Here is a 17,681-nt window from a genome sequence, read left to right on the forward strand (position 1 = left end):
TGCAACATGAGGTGATGTTCTTGGATGTATGGCACAACAATGGACCTCAGGATCTCGTCACGGTATCTCTGTGCATTCAAAATGCCATCAATAAAATGCACCTGTGTTCTTCATCCATAAGACGCGTGCCCATACCATAACCCCACCGCCACCATGGGCCACTCGATCCACAACATTGACATCAGAAAACCGCTCACCCACACGATGCCACACACGCTGTCTGCCATATGCCCTGAACAGTGTGAACCGGGATTCATCCGTGAAGAGAACACCTCTCCAACGTGCCAAACGCCAGTGAATGTGAGCATTTGCCCACTCAAGTCGGTTACGACGACGAACTGGAGTCAGGTCGAGACCCCGATGAGGACAACGAGCATGCAGATGAGCTTCCCTGAGACAGTTTCTGACAGTTTGTGCAGAAATTCTTTGGTTATGCAAACCGATTGTTTCAGCAGCTGTCCGAGTGGCTGGTCTCAGACGATCTTGGAGGTGAACATGCTGGATGTGGAGGTCCTGGGCTGGTGTGGTTACACGTGGTCTGCGGTTGTGAGGCTGGTTGGATGTACTGTCAAATTCTCTGAAACGCCTTTGGAGACGGCTTATGGTAGAGAAATGAACATTCAATACACGACAACGGCTCTGGTTGACATTCCTGCTGTCAGCATGCCATTTGCACGCTCCCTCAAATCTTGCGACATCTGTGGCATTGTGCTGTGTGATAAAACTGCACCTTTCAGAGTGACCTTTTATTGTGGCCAGTCTAAGGCACACCTGTGCACTAATCATGGTGTCTAATCAGCATCTTGGTACGACACACCTGTGAGGTGGGATGGATTATCTCAGCAAAGGAGAAGTGCTCACTATCACAGATTTAGACTGGTTTGTGAACAATATTTGAGGGAAATGGTGATATTGTGTATGTTGAAAAAGTTTTAGATCTTTGAGTTCATCTCATACAAAATGGGAGCAAAACCAAAAGTGTTGCGTTTATATTTTTGTTGAGTGTAAATTGAGGTTTCAAATCTTGTGCAAATCTCGCAAAATCTCAGAGAGGTGGCTGCAGTGCGAGAAGTCAACAACGTGGTGACTGACTGATGATGTGACCGTGATTCATGCATTTATCTCTTCTAGAATGGACCACTGCAATGTTCCATTTTCTGGTTTCCCTCAGTCTAGCATTAGGGCTCTCCAATTGGTTCAAAATGCTGCTGCCAGATTTTTGACACGAAGCAGAAAGTTTGACCACATTACACCCATTTTGGCATCCCTTCACTGGCTTCCTGTCCCAGTGAGATCAGATTTTAAGTATCTGCTACTAACCTATAAAACTGTTGATGGACTGGCAGCTCCCTACCTATCTGACCTTATTAAACCTTACGTACCGGCCTGGACTTTGCATTCTCAGGGTGCAGGACTACTTTGTGTCCCTAGGGTGAATAAAAAAATCTGCAGGTCTCAGAGCTTTCTCCTGTCGTGCCTGTGTTCTGTGGAATGATCTCCCTGCATCAATAAAACAGTCCGATTCTGTAGACTTTCAAGCCCAGATGCATTTATTTTCTTCTTTTGTATGGGTAGCACACTGGCATAGTGTGTTACTATGCTTTTTAATCTTTTAAACATTTTTAAGCTTTTAATGCTTTTTAATCTTTTAATTCATTTTGTTAGGGAACGGCTGTGTGCCATGGGTCGGCTTTGTCTGGATTATGGGTTTTTGGGTGGGGCTTGGGGCTGGTGGCCGGCAATCGCCTGGTTTCTTTTGTTTTTCTTGTTGCTTAGTGCTGATGAATTGTACTGTATATTGTATTGTAATTGTACTCTATTTGTTTTCTTTCTGATGCCTGATTTTTTGTTTGTGTGAAGCGCCTTGAGGCGACTTTGTTGTTTTGTTGGCGCTATATAAAATAAAAATGAAATGAAAAATGGTGAACTGCTACAGGATGCTCTGATAACGCTGCGAATTAACCGCTGCACACGCACAATGGTATCAACAGCGCAAGGTAAAACTCTTTGTATATTGTTCCTACAGCTCTCCTGAATATATTCTCTTGGATTTTAGAAATTATTGTGTCTGTATTATGTAAACACATGAGAATCTCAAGTGATTTCACCGTTATTTAAAATGGGAGCTGCCTTGAGCTACAATCGCATCCTGTTCTTGTCATTGTGGTGGAAAGTGAAGTAATCTCTCTTAACGCCCTGCTTATTGTCCTCTACTACACTGTTCCACAGTAATATATATAAGACATCTGAAATTCAGTTTTCGTTTATGAATTTCCATGCAAGTTGAAGGGAGCAGACAGAATATTTGGAATATTTCTTTTAGCAAGTGTTCAGTGGTCTTGTTAGATATATCTGTGGGTTTATTTTCTATTTTGTTTAGGTATCAACTATTTACTCTACTTAAATTATCATACTTCTTATGAGTTATTGTTGTCTGCTTAAACATGCATGTAAACTGGTTTTAGCTGGTCCAAAGCCAAGCACCCAAACAGAGTCGGGTTTCAACATGTGCCGTGTACGCGTGCACTCCATGACATGGGGTGAACTTCCTCCTCTGTCTACGGGAAGCCAATAAGGTTATGTCTTGTGAGAATAAAGTCTGCCCATTGGGTCACCTACTGGTGCCTTTTTATAAAAACGGTTTGCTTTCTTTCTTCGTGATTCTTACTGGGTGGATCTCCTGCGTGAGCTACGTCCATAAGAATCCAGGCCTGTAAGCTCACCGTAACTTTGAATAAATTCAATCTGAGAAGTAGTTTGTTTCGTACGGAAGCTCTGAGCTGCCAAGCCCTAATATATATTTGTCTCAGTATCATGTAATTACGTGAAAAGTTTCATGTTATAACGTGATATTTATCACGTTATTTCGTGATATGAAATTATCATGTTATTTCATGATGCGCTATTTTCACGTTATAACGAGAAATTATCACGTTATAACAAGACATTATCACGTTATTTCGTGATATGAAATTATCACATTATTCCGAGATAAGAAACTATCATGTTATTTCATGATATGCAACTATCATGTTATTCCGAGATATGCAACTATTACGTTATTCTGAGATAAGAAATTATCACGTTATTCTGAGATATGCAACTATCATGTTATTTCGTGTTAAGCATTTATCATGTAATTTCATGATATGTAGGCTATTCAGGTAATTCAGCGCTTCAACACTTCCCAGGTTCAGTCAAGGAACATGGCTCGTCTGTGATGTAGGGGATTTAAGGATCAATAAAAAGCATGAGCCAATACTTTTGCTATTTGTTTTCACTATAATCAGTAAAAAAAAAAAAAAAAAAAAAGCAGCCTTAGATAAGTAGCGCCCTTTACTGGTATTCTAGCGCCCTCTATTGGCAGAATAGCAGAACAGGTATATGGCTGTGTATCAAAGTAAAACCATATTGTTTTCACGTTATAACTTAAAAATACCAAGAAATAACGTGATAAATGTTTATCACAAAATAACATGAAAATTTCATAATTCGAAATGTGATAATTTCATATTATGAAATAACGTGATAGATTCATATCTCGGAATAACGTGATAATTTCTTATCACGAAATAACATGATAATTTCACAATAAAACGTGAAAATACCATATCATGAAATAACATGATAGTTGTGCATCCTGAAACAACGTGACAGATATCACATTATAACGTAATAAATATCACGTTATAACATGAAAGCTTTAACGTTATTACATGTTACTGAGTCAAATTATATTTATATGGCTGGCAGCTCCACGTCGCCGTAGTTTCCACACCTTAGTTTGGACTGATACAAAAAACTGAAAGAAGTTAATAGTCATGCATGCAGTCTCTTATAAATATGCATTTTGGTTGTATAATGTTAATTTGCAATTGTCTTCATGTGGTATCTCTATGTTGTTTTTCTCTGGCGCGCAAGGGATTATGGGATACATCAATAGGGCGAATAGCCTTTTCTTCTAGAATCACTGAAAAATGTCTTACTTCATGCTTCATTAAAAGACACAGAGAAGGAGGAAAAAAAAATTCAGAATTAAGTTTTATTACAAGGCAAAGAAATAAGAAAGTCATGTATTAATTAAGTTGTCGCCATGTGACAGCTGATGTCATTGCAGGCTGTAAGTCTGCTTTCTTTCTCTGAGTTCTAAGGTAACCAACAAAGAGCGAGGGTCCTTCCTGTTTTTGCAAATGGAGATCTTCCCATGAAGCTCCTCCCCTGCAGAAAAAAGAGAAAGAAAAAAAAAAATCACAATCTGAACACAATGTAAAAAGACAACTCAGATCTGGGAGCATGTGCTGGTTTAACCGCATCCACAACACCATGGCCTTGTGATCTGGATGACAACCACCCGGTGAGACATCCAGTCCATCTCCATCTCCATCTCATCATCAACATTTTGTGAAAACCTCCACAAAATGCCAAAGGGAAAAAAAATATCTTGGCTGTGCCACTTTGTCTGGATCGGCCCTAAAATTTAATGGTATTCATAAAGGCATATCTAAGCTTTTCATCAAGTTCACCACAGAACTCATAAAATACGAGGTCTGTGTTTTGCTTCCATTTTGTATGAGATGAACTCAAAGATCTAAAACTTTTTCCACATACACAATATCACCATTTCCTTCAAATATTGTTCACAAACCAGTCTAAATCTGTGATAGTGAGCACTTCTCCTTTGCTGAGATAATCCATCCCACCTCACAGGTGTGCCATATCAAGATGCTGATTAGACACCATGATTAGTGCACAGGTGTGCCTTAGACTGCCCACAATAAAAGGCCACTCTGAAAGGTGCAGTTTTGTTTTATTGGGGGGGATACCAGTCAGTATCTGGTGTGACCACCATTTGCCTCATGCAGTGCAACACATCTTCACATAGAGTTGATCAGGTTGTCAATTGTGGCCTGTGGAATGTTGGTCCACTCCTCTTCAATGACTGTGCGAAGTTGCTGGATATTGGCAGGAACTGGTCCCCGCTGTCGTATACGCCGGTCCAGAGCATCCCAAACATGCTCAATGGGTGACATGTCCAGTGAGTATGCCGGCCATGCAAGACGTAGCTGGATGTATGGCACAACAATGGGCCTCAGGATCTCGTCATCGGTATCTCTGTGCATTCAAAATGCCATCAATAAAATGCACCTGTGTTCTTCGTCCATAACAGACGCCTGCCCATACCATAACCCCACCGCCACCATGGGCCACTCGATCCACAACATTGACATCAGAAAGCCGCTCACCCACACGACGCCACACACGCTGTCTGTCATCTGCCCTGAACAGTGTGAACCGGGATTCATCCGTGAAGAGAACACCTCTCCAACGTGCCAAACGCCAGCAAATGTGAGCAGTTGCCCACTCAAGTCGGGTACGATGACGAACTGGAGTCAGGTTGAGCCCCCGATGAGGACGACGAGCATGCAGATGAGCTTCCCTGAGACGGTTTCTGACAGTTTGTGCAGAAATTCTTTGGTTATGCAAACCGATTGTTTCAGCAGCTGTCCGAGTGGCTGGTCTCAGACGATCTTGGAGGTGAACATGCTGGATGTGGAGGTCCTGGGCTGGTGTGGTTACACGTGGTCTGCGGTTGTGAGGCTGGTTGGATGTACTGTCAAATTCTCTGAAACGCCTTTGGAGACGGCTTATGGTAGAGAAATGAACATTCAATACATGAGCAACAGCTCTGGTTGACATTCCTGCTGTCAGCATGCCAATTGCACGCTCCCTCAAATCTTGCGACATCTGTGGCATTGTGCTGTGTGATAAAACTGCACCTTTCAGAGTGGCCTTTTATTGTGGGCAGTCTAAGGCACACCTGTGCACTAATCATGGTGTCTAATCAGCATCTTGATATGGCACACCTGTGAGGTGGGATGGATTATCTCAGCAAAGGAGAAGTGCTCACTATCACAGATTTAGACTGGTTTGTGAACAATATTTGAGGGAAATGGTGATATTGTATATGTGGAAAAAGGTTTAGATCTTTGAGTTCATCTCATACAAAATGGGAGCAAAACCAAAAGTGTTGCATTTATATTTTTGTTGAGTATATATATATATATATATATATATATATATATATATATATATATATATATATATATATATATATATATATATATATATATATTCTGTTGGAATATCATTTGGAATAGCGTGTGAATCCAGAATGTTTTTAGAACTTTAGACCTTAGACCCCAACAGTTTTTAGAAGAACTCAACCCTTTTAGTTCCTGTTAAGTATGTAATTTATGAATGTTATTTTACTGTCTTAATGTATTTATAAATTGTTTAGGCTGTTGTTATCATATACACACTACTATTATCATCATCATCATTATTATTTTATTTTTACTTTTATTTTGTCATTTGATTTTTAAATGAACCACAATGGAAATAAGTGTTTCCATTTTCTTGTCATCCATGTATTTTAACGTATTTACAATTATATTATGTACTTACACTGAACTTACTAAATAAAATCACGCACACGCGTACACATACACAGACGCCACTTCACTTTTAATATATAGATGATTTACTGCCGCCTGCTGAAATGGTGTGTGAGTATAAATGTAATTATCAATGTCCACTGTTCAATGCTGTTAGCTAATATCTGTAGTTTCTCCAAAAACATTAGCCCTAACAATGTTCCATTTTGGCTACCTTCATTCTTGACCCAAAATATATAAGCATAGCAAACAGTAAGCGCCAGCTCTCCCCAGTTTGTCCGTGCACGCACACAGAGGCCACTTGGCTTTTAATATATATAGGAGTCAGAAATTTAAAGAGAACAAAGAAACCAGAATAAAGTACTGAAAAAGTTATACCTACATATTTACACACAAACACCAATGATTATAATTATTCCATCATAAATACCACATGATATTGGACAACTATAGCATAAATATGTTTTCACACTTAATTTATAAAAATTAACAGAGTTTTAAAAAGGAATAGTTTGTACCATGTGTCATGCTTAGTTATGTTATGGTTGACATATGTGACGTCATAGAATCCAATGGACGCTGAGCTTGTTTGACCTTTAATTTGGAGACCAGACCAAGCATTCGAAATTGGGGCAACTTTAACTTTTGGCCCCTTTGCAAACTGAAACTGACCTTTGTCACCATTCTTGCTGTTTTTACTCCATAACTCCATAACATTCAGTCACAGACAGTCCAAACTATACCTTTTTGGAATCATTATGATCAAGCAAATAATGTGATATAGTTTTCAATATGATTAAAGCATCTTTTAATTTTGACCCCTGTGTAATTCCTCAATTGACCCCTACCTGGCTGCCTATTGAACATCCAGGTAGCTAATCGGTTATTTCAAAAGAGTAATGTCTAAGGAGTATTTGTGCTGAATTTGATGCTTGTATCACCATTTGCAGGGTTGTTTCAGTTATGTGCTGCACTAATTAATAGAACCAGACTGCCTAAACATAGCAGGAAAATATTCCATAAAAACAAACACAGTAAGAAAAAAATGCTACAGTCCAAACATACAAACAAAAGTGCACCAATTTGTTAAAGTACACCATTTTACTCAGGAACAAGTCTTCCTCAAACATGGACAAAGAACTTCTTTTCTTTGAATAGACACTTTTATAGTTAGGTAACCCAGTGGTGACAGCATTACAAATAGGGCTGCATGATTAATGGCATCGTCATGTCAGCCTGTGCAATTATATCATCGTGAATATCACTGGTATTCTTTTCTGCTGCCGCACGACAGCAATCCACCAGCAATGCGTCTGACCACGCCTCATTTTAACACCAACACGCATAAGTGGCCTTAATTTTAGATCTTACAGCAATCATCAAGAAGCAGAAAACAGTGATTCAGGCTTTAAATGCTTTGTTGAGGGAAATGAATAATTGTTTCGCCTGCCGGCCTGCAGGACTAGCGGCGGTACTGCTGAGCTCAGGCTTGTGCACCGCTGCACCCAGTTCAGCACAGTGAGCAGAAAGGCTCAAAAAGTGATGATGTGTGTGAAGTCCGTGTGTTTTAATGTATGTTAATATGTCCTCGTGTGTGTGTTTTTAAATTCTCCAGATGGCAGTGAGGACGACGCGTGCTTACAGTGTGACATGGGAACAGTCGGCAGGCCGTGGAAAGCCGCTGATGATTATGACACATAATCACTCTGATTAACTTCCAGTTTGACTGCTGGGGGGTTAATGAATGTTTATCCAAATGGCACATGAGCATGCGCTTGTCTTGTATCTTCCCACCTCCTCTCTCTTTCTCGCTGTGCCTCCTCGCTGGAGGTGAGTGGAACATGGCCAGAAAATATGCTGACTGGCATTTTCTTCCACAATGAGCCTGCTGCCACTGCTGTCATGTTTCAGTCATCATCACGCCAAAGCCGCTGTCGCTGATGTTGGGCCCATCGCTGCCTTACATGGCCATGATTTGATGACCAAAATGTAACAATAATAATGATAAGAGCCTCGCCTTCTACTCCAGAGGGCAAAGACTCTCAACTTACAAGTTTATTTACAGTCCTATCCTCACCTATCACCATGAGCTTTGGATAATGACCTAAACAACAAGGTTGCAGCTACAAGTAGCAGAAATGTGGTTTCTCCATTGGATATCTGGGTTTACACTTGAAGTTCGCAGTAGGTCAAGCTCCAAGTAGGACTCGGTGGAGAGCTGCTGCTTCTTCGCATCAAAAGGAGCCAGCTGAGGTGGTTCAGGCACCTCACCTGGTGAGGATGCCACTTGGTTGTGTCCCTAGAGAGGTCTTCTAAGCATGTCCAACTAAAAGGCCCCAGGGAAGTCCCAGAATACTTTGGAGGGATTATATTCCCAGCTGGCTTGGGAACACCTGGAAATTTCCCAAGGAAGAGTTATAGGGCTTGGCTGAGTCTGCTGCCACCGTGACCTGGATAAGCAACAGAGAATGAACAATAATAATGGTAACAGTATGTTCTACCCAGCGGCAAGTGCTACTCATTCCGTCTCTAAGGGTGTAACCAGCCTGCCTGCAAAGCTACATATATTTACCAAGTTACTTCTTTTGGTCACGGTCTCCAGAACCAACACCATTCGGGCCAATCAGAAACCTTGGCTGACAGGGGAAGTCCACAGGCTCCTGAAGGCTCGAAATGCTGCCTTCAGAGCTGGGGACGAGGTGGGCCTAAGGACAGCCAGGGCCAACCTGTCATGAGGAATCAGAGAGGCTAAGAGACAGTACTCCAGGAGAATTGCTGACCGTTTCAAGGACAGCAGAGACTCCAGGAATCTATGGCGGGGTATTCAGACCATCACAGACTATAAGCCCACCCCGCAGACCTGCGGCAACTCCCCCTCTCTGCTAAATCAGCTGAACAACTTCTTCGCTCACTTAGAGGCAGACAACATTCCAGCACAGAAGATTGCTCCGCCTTCTGACGTCCAGGTGTTGTCACTACCTTAGGACAGCATGAGGCGAACGCTCAGAAGGATCAACGTGAGGAAAGCCCCTGGTCCCGATGATATTCGTTGTCGGGTCCTGAGAGACTGTGCTGAGGAGCTCACGGATGTCTTCACGGACATCTTCAACATCTCGCTGAGACAAGCTGTTGTCCAACCAGTTCCAACCTCTTCATCAAGTTCACAGACAACACGACTGTGGTGGGTCTCATCAACAACAACGATGAGATAAGCTACAGGAGTGAGGTGAGCCACCTGGCCACGTGGTGCACGGACAACAATCTCCACTTGAACGTGGAGAAGACGAAGGAGATTGTCGTGGACTTCAGGAGAGCCCGCTCAGCGTGCTCCACTAACCATCAATGGCGCTGAAGTGGAGCGGGTGAGCAGCACAAAGTTCCTGCATGTACATATCTCCCAAGACCTGTCCTGGAACATCAACACCACATCTCTGGCCAAAAAAGCCCAACAGCGACTCTACTTTCTGCGGAAACTGAGGAAAGCAACAGCCCCGACCCCCATCATGTACTCCTTCTACGGGGGTACCATTGAGAGCATCCTGACCAGAAGCATCACTGTGTGGTACGGTGCCTGCACCGTATCCTGCCGCAAGACCCTGCAGCGCACTGTGAAAACAGTTGGGAAGATCATCGGTGTCCCTCTCCCCTCTCTGCTGGACATCTACCACACCTGCCTCACTTGCAAAGCCACTAGGATCGCAGGTGACCCCACCCACCCAACTCACAGTCTTTTTACCCTTCTGCCATTGCGGAGGAGATGCAGAGTCTCCGGGCCAATACCAGCAGGCTCAAAGACAGTTTCTTCTACCAAGCAGTCAGGATGATCAACTCCCTCCCTGCTCTGCCCCCCCGTGACCCCCACATCACTGACCCTGCATTCCGACGCACACCTCACTTTATCCTCCCCCACTGCACTATTGCGTCCACATCAAGACCACCTATACTGATACATTAGTATACAGTCACTGCACTATCATAAGCATACTGCCACTTGCACCACTGTTATACTGTAGTATACTGTTATACTGTATTACACGGTTATACTGTATTATACTGTCATACTGTATTATACAGTTATACTGTATTACACTTATACTGTATTACACTGTTATACTGTATTACAGTTATACTGTATTATACTGTTATACTGTATTACAGTTATATTGTAATACTGTAAAAAATGAGGTGGGCTTCATAGATAATTGGCAAAGCTTCTGGGGAAAACCTGGTCTTGTTAGGAGAGACGGCATCCATCCCACTTTGGATGGAGCAGCTCTCATTTCTAGAAATCTGGCCAATTTTCTTAAATCCTCCAAACCGTGACTATCCAGGGTTGGGACCAGGAAGCAGAGTTGTAGTCTTACACACCTCTCTGCAGCTTCTCTCCCCCTGCCATCCCCTCATTACCCCATCCCCGTAGGGACGGTGCCTGCTCCCAGACTACCAATAACCAGCAAAAATCTATTTAAGCATAAAAATTCAAAAAGAAAAAAATAATATAGCACCTTCAACTGCACCACAGACTAAAACAGTTAAATGTGGTCTATTAAACATTAGGTCTCTCTCTTCTAAGTCCCTGTTGGTAAATGATATAATAATTGATCAACATATTGATTTATTCTGCCTAACAGAAACCTGGTTACAGCAGGATGAATATGTTAGTTTAAATGAGTCAACACCCCCGAGTCACACTAACTGTCAGAATGCTCGTAGCACGGGCCGGGGTGGAGGATTAGCAGCAATCTTCCATTCCAGCTTATTAATTAATCAAAAACCCAGACAGAGCTTTAATTCATTTGAAAGCTTGACTCTTAGTCTTGTCCATCCAAATTGGAAGTCCCAAAAACCAGTTTTATTTGTTATTATCTATCGTCCACCTGGTCGTTACTGTGAGTTTCTCTGTGAATTTTCAGACCTTTTGTCTGACTTAGTGCTTAGCTCAGATAAGATAATTATAGTGGGCGATTTTAACATCCACACAGATGCTGAGAATGACAGCCTCAACACTGCATTTAATCTATTATTAGACTCTATTGGCTTTGCTCAAAAAGTAAATGAGTCCACCCACCACTTTAATCATATCTTAGATCTTGTTCTGACTTATGGTATGGAAATAGAAGACTTAACAGTATTCCCTGAAAACTCCCTTCTGTCTGATCATTTCTTAATAACATTTACATTTACTCTGATGGACTACCCAGCAGTGGGGAATAAGTTTCATTACACTAGAAGTCTTTCAGAAAGCGCTGTAACTAGGTTTAAGGATATGATTCCTTCTTTATGTTCTCTAATGCCATATACCAACACAGTGCAGAGTAGCTACCTAAACTCTGTAAGGGAGATAGAGTATCTCGTCAATAGTTTTACATCCTCATTGAAGACAACTTTGGATGCTGTAGCTCCTCTGAAAAAGAGAGCTTTAAATCAGAAGTGTCTGACTCCGTGGTATAACTCACAAACTCGTAGCTTAAAGCAGATAACCCGTAAGTTGGAGAGGAAATGGCGTCTCACTAATTTAGAAGATCTTCACTTAGCCTGGAAAAAGAGTCTGTTGCTCTATAAAAAAGCCCTCCGTAAAGCTAGGACATCTTTCTACTCATCACTAATTGAAGAAAATAAGAACAACCCCAGGTTTCTTTTCAGCACTGTAGCCAGGCTGACAAAGAGTCAGAGCTCTATTGAGCTCAGTATTCCATTAACTTTAACTAGTAATGACTTCATGACTTTCTTTGCTAACAAAATTTTAACTATTAGAGAAAAAATTACTCATAACCATCCCAAAGACATATTGTTATCTTTGGCTGCTTTCAGTGATGCCGGTATTTGGTTAGACTCTTTCTCTCCGAATGTTCTGTCTGAGTTATTTTCATTAGTTACTTCATCCAAACCATCAACATGTTTATTAGACCCCATTCCTACCAGGCTGCTCAAGGAAGCCCTACCATTATTTAATGCTTCGATCTTAAATATGATCAATCTATCTTTGTTAGTTGGCTATGTACCACAGGCTTTTAAGGTGGCAGTAATTAAACCATTACTTAAAAAGCCATCACTTGACCCAGCTATCTTAGCTAATTATAGGCCAATCTCCAACCTTCCTTTTCTCTCAAAAATTCTTGAAAGGGTAGTTGTAAAACAGCTAACTGATCATCTGCAGAGGAATGGTCTATTTGAAGAGTTTCAGTCAGGTTTTAGAATTCATCATAGTACAGAAACAGCATTAGTGAAGGTTACAAATGATCTTCTTATGGCCTCGGACAGTGGACTCATCTCTGTGCTTGTTCTGTTAGACCTCAGTGCTGCTTTTGATACTGTTGACCATAAAATTTTATTACAGAGATTAGAGCATGCCATAGGTATTAAAGGCACTGCGCTGCGGTGGTTTGAATCATATTGTCTAATAGATTACAATTTGTTCATGTAAATGGGGAATCTTCTTCACAGACTAAAGTTAATTATGGAGTTCCACAAGGTTCTGTGCTAGGACCAATTTTATTCACTTTATACATGCTTCCCTTAGGCAGTATTATTAGACGGTATTGCTTAAATTTTCATTGTTACGCAGATGATACCCAGCTTTATCTATCCATGAAGCCAGAGGACACACACCAATTAGCTAAACTGCAGGATTGTCTTACAGACATAAAGACATGGATGACCTCTAATTTCCTGCTTTTAAACTCAGATAAAACTGAAGTTATTGTACTTGGCCCCACAAATCTTAGAAACATGGTGTCTAACCAGATCCTTACTCTGGATGGCATTACCCTGACCTCTAGTAATACTGTGAGAAATCTTGGAGTCATTTTTGATCAGGATATGTCATTCAAAGCGCATATTAAACAAATATGTAGGACTGCTTTTTTGCATTTACGCAATATCTCTAAAATCAGAAAGGTCTTGTCTCAGAGTGATGCTGAAAAACTAATTCATGCATTTATTTCCTCTAGGCTGGACTATTGTAATTCATTATTATCAGGTTGTCCTAAAAGTTCCCTAAAAAGCCTTCAGTTAATTCAAAATGCTGCAGCTAGAGTACTGACAGGGACTAGAAGGAGAGAGCATATCTCACCCATATTGGCCTCTCTTCATTGGCTTCCTGTTAATTCTAGAATAGAATTTAAAATTCTTCTTCTTACTTATAAGGTTTTGAATAATCAGGTCCCATCTTATCTTAGGGACCTCGTAGTACCATATCACCCCAATAGAGCGCTTCGCTCTCAGACTGCAGGCTTACTTGTAGTTCCTAGGGTTTGTAAGAGTAGAATGGGAGGCAGAGCCTTCAGCTTTCAGGCTCCTCTCCTGTGGAACCAGCTCCCAATTCAGATCAGGGAGACAGACACCCTCTCTACTTTTAAGATTAGGCTTAAAACTTTCCTTTTTGCTAAAGCTTATAGTTAGGGCTGGATCAGGTGACGCTGAACCATCCCTTAGTTATGCTGCTATAGACTTAGACTGCTGGGGGGTTCCCATGATGCACTGTTTCTTTCTCTTTTTGCTCTGTATGCACCACTCTGCATTTAATCATTAGTGATCGATCTCTGCTCCCCTCCACAGCATGTCTTTTTCCTGGTTCTCTCCCTCAGCCCCAACCAGTCCCAGCAGAAGACTGCCCCTCCCTGAGCCTGGTTCTGCTGGAGGTTTCTTCCTGTTAAAAGGGAGTTTTTCCTTCCCACTGTAGCCAAGTGCTTGCTCACAGGGGGTCGTTTTGACCGTTGGGGTTTTACATAATTATTGTATGGCCTTGCCTTACAATATAAAGTGCCTTGGGGCAACTGTTTGCTGTGATTTGGCGCTATATAAAAGAATTGATTGATTGATTGATTGATACTGTATTACACTGTTATACTGTATTATACTGTTATGCTGTATTATACTGTTGTACTGTATTTTACTGTTTTACTGGATTACAGTTATACTGTATTACACTGTTATACTGTATTATACTGTTATATTGTATTACACTGTTATCCACTGCACTATAATATTTAATGTCATACTGTTTACAATAGTACACTTTTGCCAGCTTTCAGCTCCTTCCTCAGGAACATGGGCTGACTTAAGATACAGCACTGCTGAAACGCTACCCAACAGTAACTGTTGAGCTCCTGCTCCAATTTGACTCCACTTGGACAATAGTTGACTACCTAAAAAAATGATCAGGATGAGAACAGAAGAAATGCATTTTTCACATCTCTTTGCCACATAGTGTATATGGGCTGTGTCTGTATTATATGTGACACGCCATCTTGTGTTTAATGCAAAGAAATGCACTTCATTGAGGAGACCTCAGCAGGCAGGAGAGGCTAATTCACACATATGACGACGCCACAGAGGCTTCCATTGCAATAAATGGGTACAACCCCAATTCCAATGAAGCTGGGATGTTGTGTAAAATGTAAATAAAAACAGAATACAATGATTTGCAAATCCTCTTCAACCTATAATCAATTGAATACACTACAAAGACAAGATACTTAATGTTCAAACTGATAAATGTTATTGTTTATCAGTTCACCTGTGGAATGTCCCAAACAGGTGTTCTTTGAGCATTCATCAACTTTCCCAGTCTTTTGTTGCCCCGTCCCAGCTTTTTTGAAATCTGTTGCAGGCATCCATTTCAAAATGAGCAAATATTTGCACAAAAACAAAAAAGTCTATCCATTTTAACATTAAATATCTTGTCTTTGTGGTTTATTCAATTAAATATAGGTTGAACAGGATTTGCAAATCACTGTATTCTGTTTTTATTTACATTTCACACAACGTCCCAACTTCATTGGAATTGGGGTTGTAGTAATGGGGAATAACGCATTCTTAAAGCAACATTCAAGAGCAACAAGATTGATGTTAATAGATGGGAAACACTTACCCAAGAAAAAAAACTGTTTAAGAGTCCTCATTAATCAAAGAGTGTATCACGACAAACAGTAAATTAGGAAAAAGGTGGAAGAAAAGATGGCAAGAAGAAAAATGCAAATCCTTCTTCCCAAGTCTCTTATTGAATACTTAACTGAACTGTCTTCATCTCAGTAATGTACAACCAAGATTGGACTCATCAAATATATCCACAAACATTAACAAAGCGATTAATGACGGAAAACAATGCTGAGGGATGTTGAGGGCTACACAAGTGATACAACTCCTCCCACAAAGAATAAAGATTGTAAGTGATTTCTCAGTGGTCGGACTGTATCTGCAGGGCCCAGTCAGCCTTAGGTGGAAAATATAATGCTAATCCCCCAATAATAATGTAGATCAACCCTCTGTAGATTCAAGGAATGAAGGCTGAAGAGATGAAATTTGGGCAAGATGCTGCTTGCTGTTGGAAAGTTCTAGTTTAGATTTTATTTTGGGGAACCAGAAATCGTGGCAGAACCTCAACCTCACAGTTTAACATTCCCACAAATTAATACTTGATGTAATATTGAGTTGCATCAGGAAAGGCATCTCGCATAAAACCTGTGCTAATCAATATCTAGATCTACCTTGGATCAGAGCAGCCGAAGGGATTTACTTGATGAATGGATCACTCTGAAATTGGAGAAAGTGATTCAAAATGAAGGCACGGAAAAAGTCAATGTCACCTGTTATATAACAGTGAAACCAAGTTAGGTTTGGAAGCGGCATTAGTGCTGGATGTCTACCACAAAACCGAACCGCCTTGGTTCCTGCATGGCAACCATCCAGGTAGACAACTGGTATGTCCCCACTGTTGTGTGGGCCGCTGAAGAGGAGGTACTGCTGGCCCACCACCACCAGTCGGCGCCCTGCTTGGAGTGCGGGCTTCAAGCATGAGAGGGCGCCGAGACAGAGAGTGACAGCTGTGGATCTAACATTGTTCTGTGTGCAGCCGCATTCCTGTAGATTGAGTCTGAAGCTGGATTGGCGGATAGTGGGAGTGCGACGTTCTTCGCCTCTTACTCCATCCAGGGAGGAGACTAGCAGGAGCTGCACGGGTGAAATTGTGTCTGGAGGTGGAGGTTTTCCCTCCTTGAAGACCTGCAGAAAAAGGATTACTGGGTGTGTGGATACACACTCACCATAACTGTTTTGTCATCTTCTGCCAGCAGTACCAGGGTCTGCAACCGAAGACGGTGACCACCTGGGGACTCAGGACTTGGCGGCTGCGGTGTTCTTCAGGCCGTTGGTGGTGGAAGCTGTGTGGGTCCCGGCTCTCCGATCGCCAGAGGTCTCCTATCTTCGAGCCTGCCCGCACGTCACCTTGTGTACAATTGGCATTATCTGTGTCTGTATTTAGTTGTGCGATTCACAACATTAAATTGTTGCTCTTTGTCTTATCCATTGTCCGTTCATTTGCGCCCCCTGTTGCGGGTCCGTGTTACGACCCTTTCCCAACACCCACCTCTCAAAAGCAGTCATCTATCTGCCACATCCAGGTGAAACATGGGTGTGTCCTTGGTCTTTTTCAGGTGATGGGGTCCTCAACAGTGAGGCACCTGCATGCTGGATCATGCCCAGAGAAATGTGCCACATGGCCAAAATGTTGCAGCTGACATTCACTTCCAATTGAAGTGATATGCATCATCAGAGTCTCCCTAAGTGAATGTTCATTTGACACAAAGTCATTCCATCGGTACCCATGGATTCTCCAAAGAGATCTATAACCAAAGGCATCCAGCTGTCACCTTAGATCATCTGATTAACGTCCAAGTCTCACATCTCTGTCCACTAACCTCATGACTCCATAAGCCCTTCCCAAACGTCTCTCAATTTCAAACACATAGGACCAAGGCGCCAACCTGTATGAGCCTGGACAATCAATCAATCAATCAATCAATCAATCAATCAATCAATCAATCAATCCATCAATCCATCCATCCATCCATCCATCCATCCATCCATCCATCCATCCATCCATCCATCCATCCATCCATCCATCCATATTCGGTTTTCACTCAGGGTCACCATAGCAGATCTGACATGGATGTTGATTTGGCACAAGTCTTATGATGGATGCCGTTACAGACACAACTCCACATTACATGGGAGAATGGGAAGGGGTAGGCTTGAACTGGGCTCATTTCACACTGGATACAAGTGCACTTAAAACCCGAGATACACAGGGAGGGAGGGAGTTCTGCATCCAGGAAATTGGGGAGGACCCCACTGGATGCTGAATGAATGCACAGTGCACGCCAAGGTCATACAAGGCATGCTCAGTGGAAGCACACAGGATGCCATGGTCATCATGAAGTATGGAGC

General features: G+C 41.8%; 1 protein-coding gene across 1 annotated transcript in view; it reads right to left on the reverse strand.

The window, feature by feature from the left end:
* Positions 1–4,028: 4,028 nt before the first annotated feature.
* Positions 4,029–17,681, reverse strand: part of prmt3 (protein arginine methyltransferase 3) — a 326,098-nt gene continuing 312,445 nt past the window's right edge. Inside the window, exon 18 of the mRNA XM_034163908.1 lies at positions 4,029–4,218. Coding sequence (XP_034019799.1) covers positions 4,109–4,218 — 110 coding nt within the window. The 3' untranslated portion in view covers positions 4,029–4,108. The remainder of the gene's footprint in view (positions 4,219–17,681) is intronic.

This window comes from Thalassophryne amazonica, chromosome 2 (assembly GCF_902500255.1).
Source record: "Thalassophryne amazonica chromosome 2, fThaAma1.1, whole genome shotgun sequence".
Lineage (NCBI taxonomy): Eukaryota > Metazoa > Chordata > Actinopteri > Batrachoidiformes > Batrachoididae > Thalassophryne > Thalassophryne amazonica.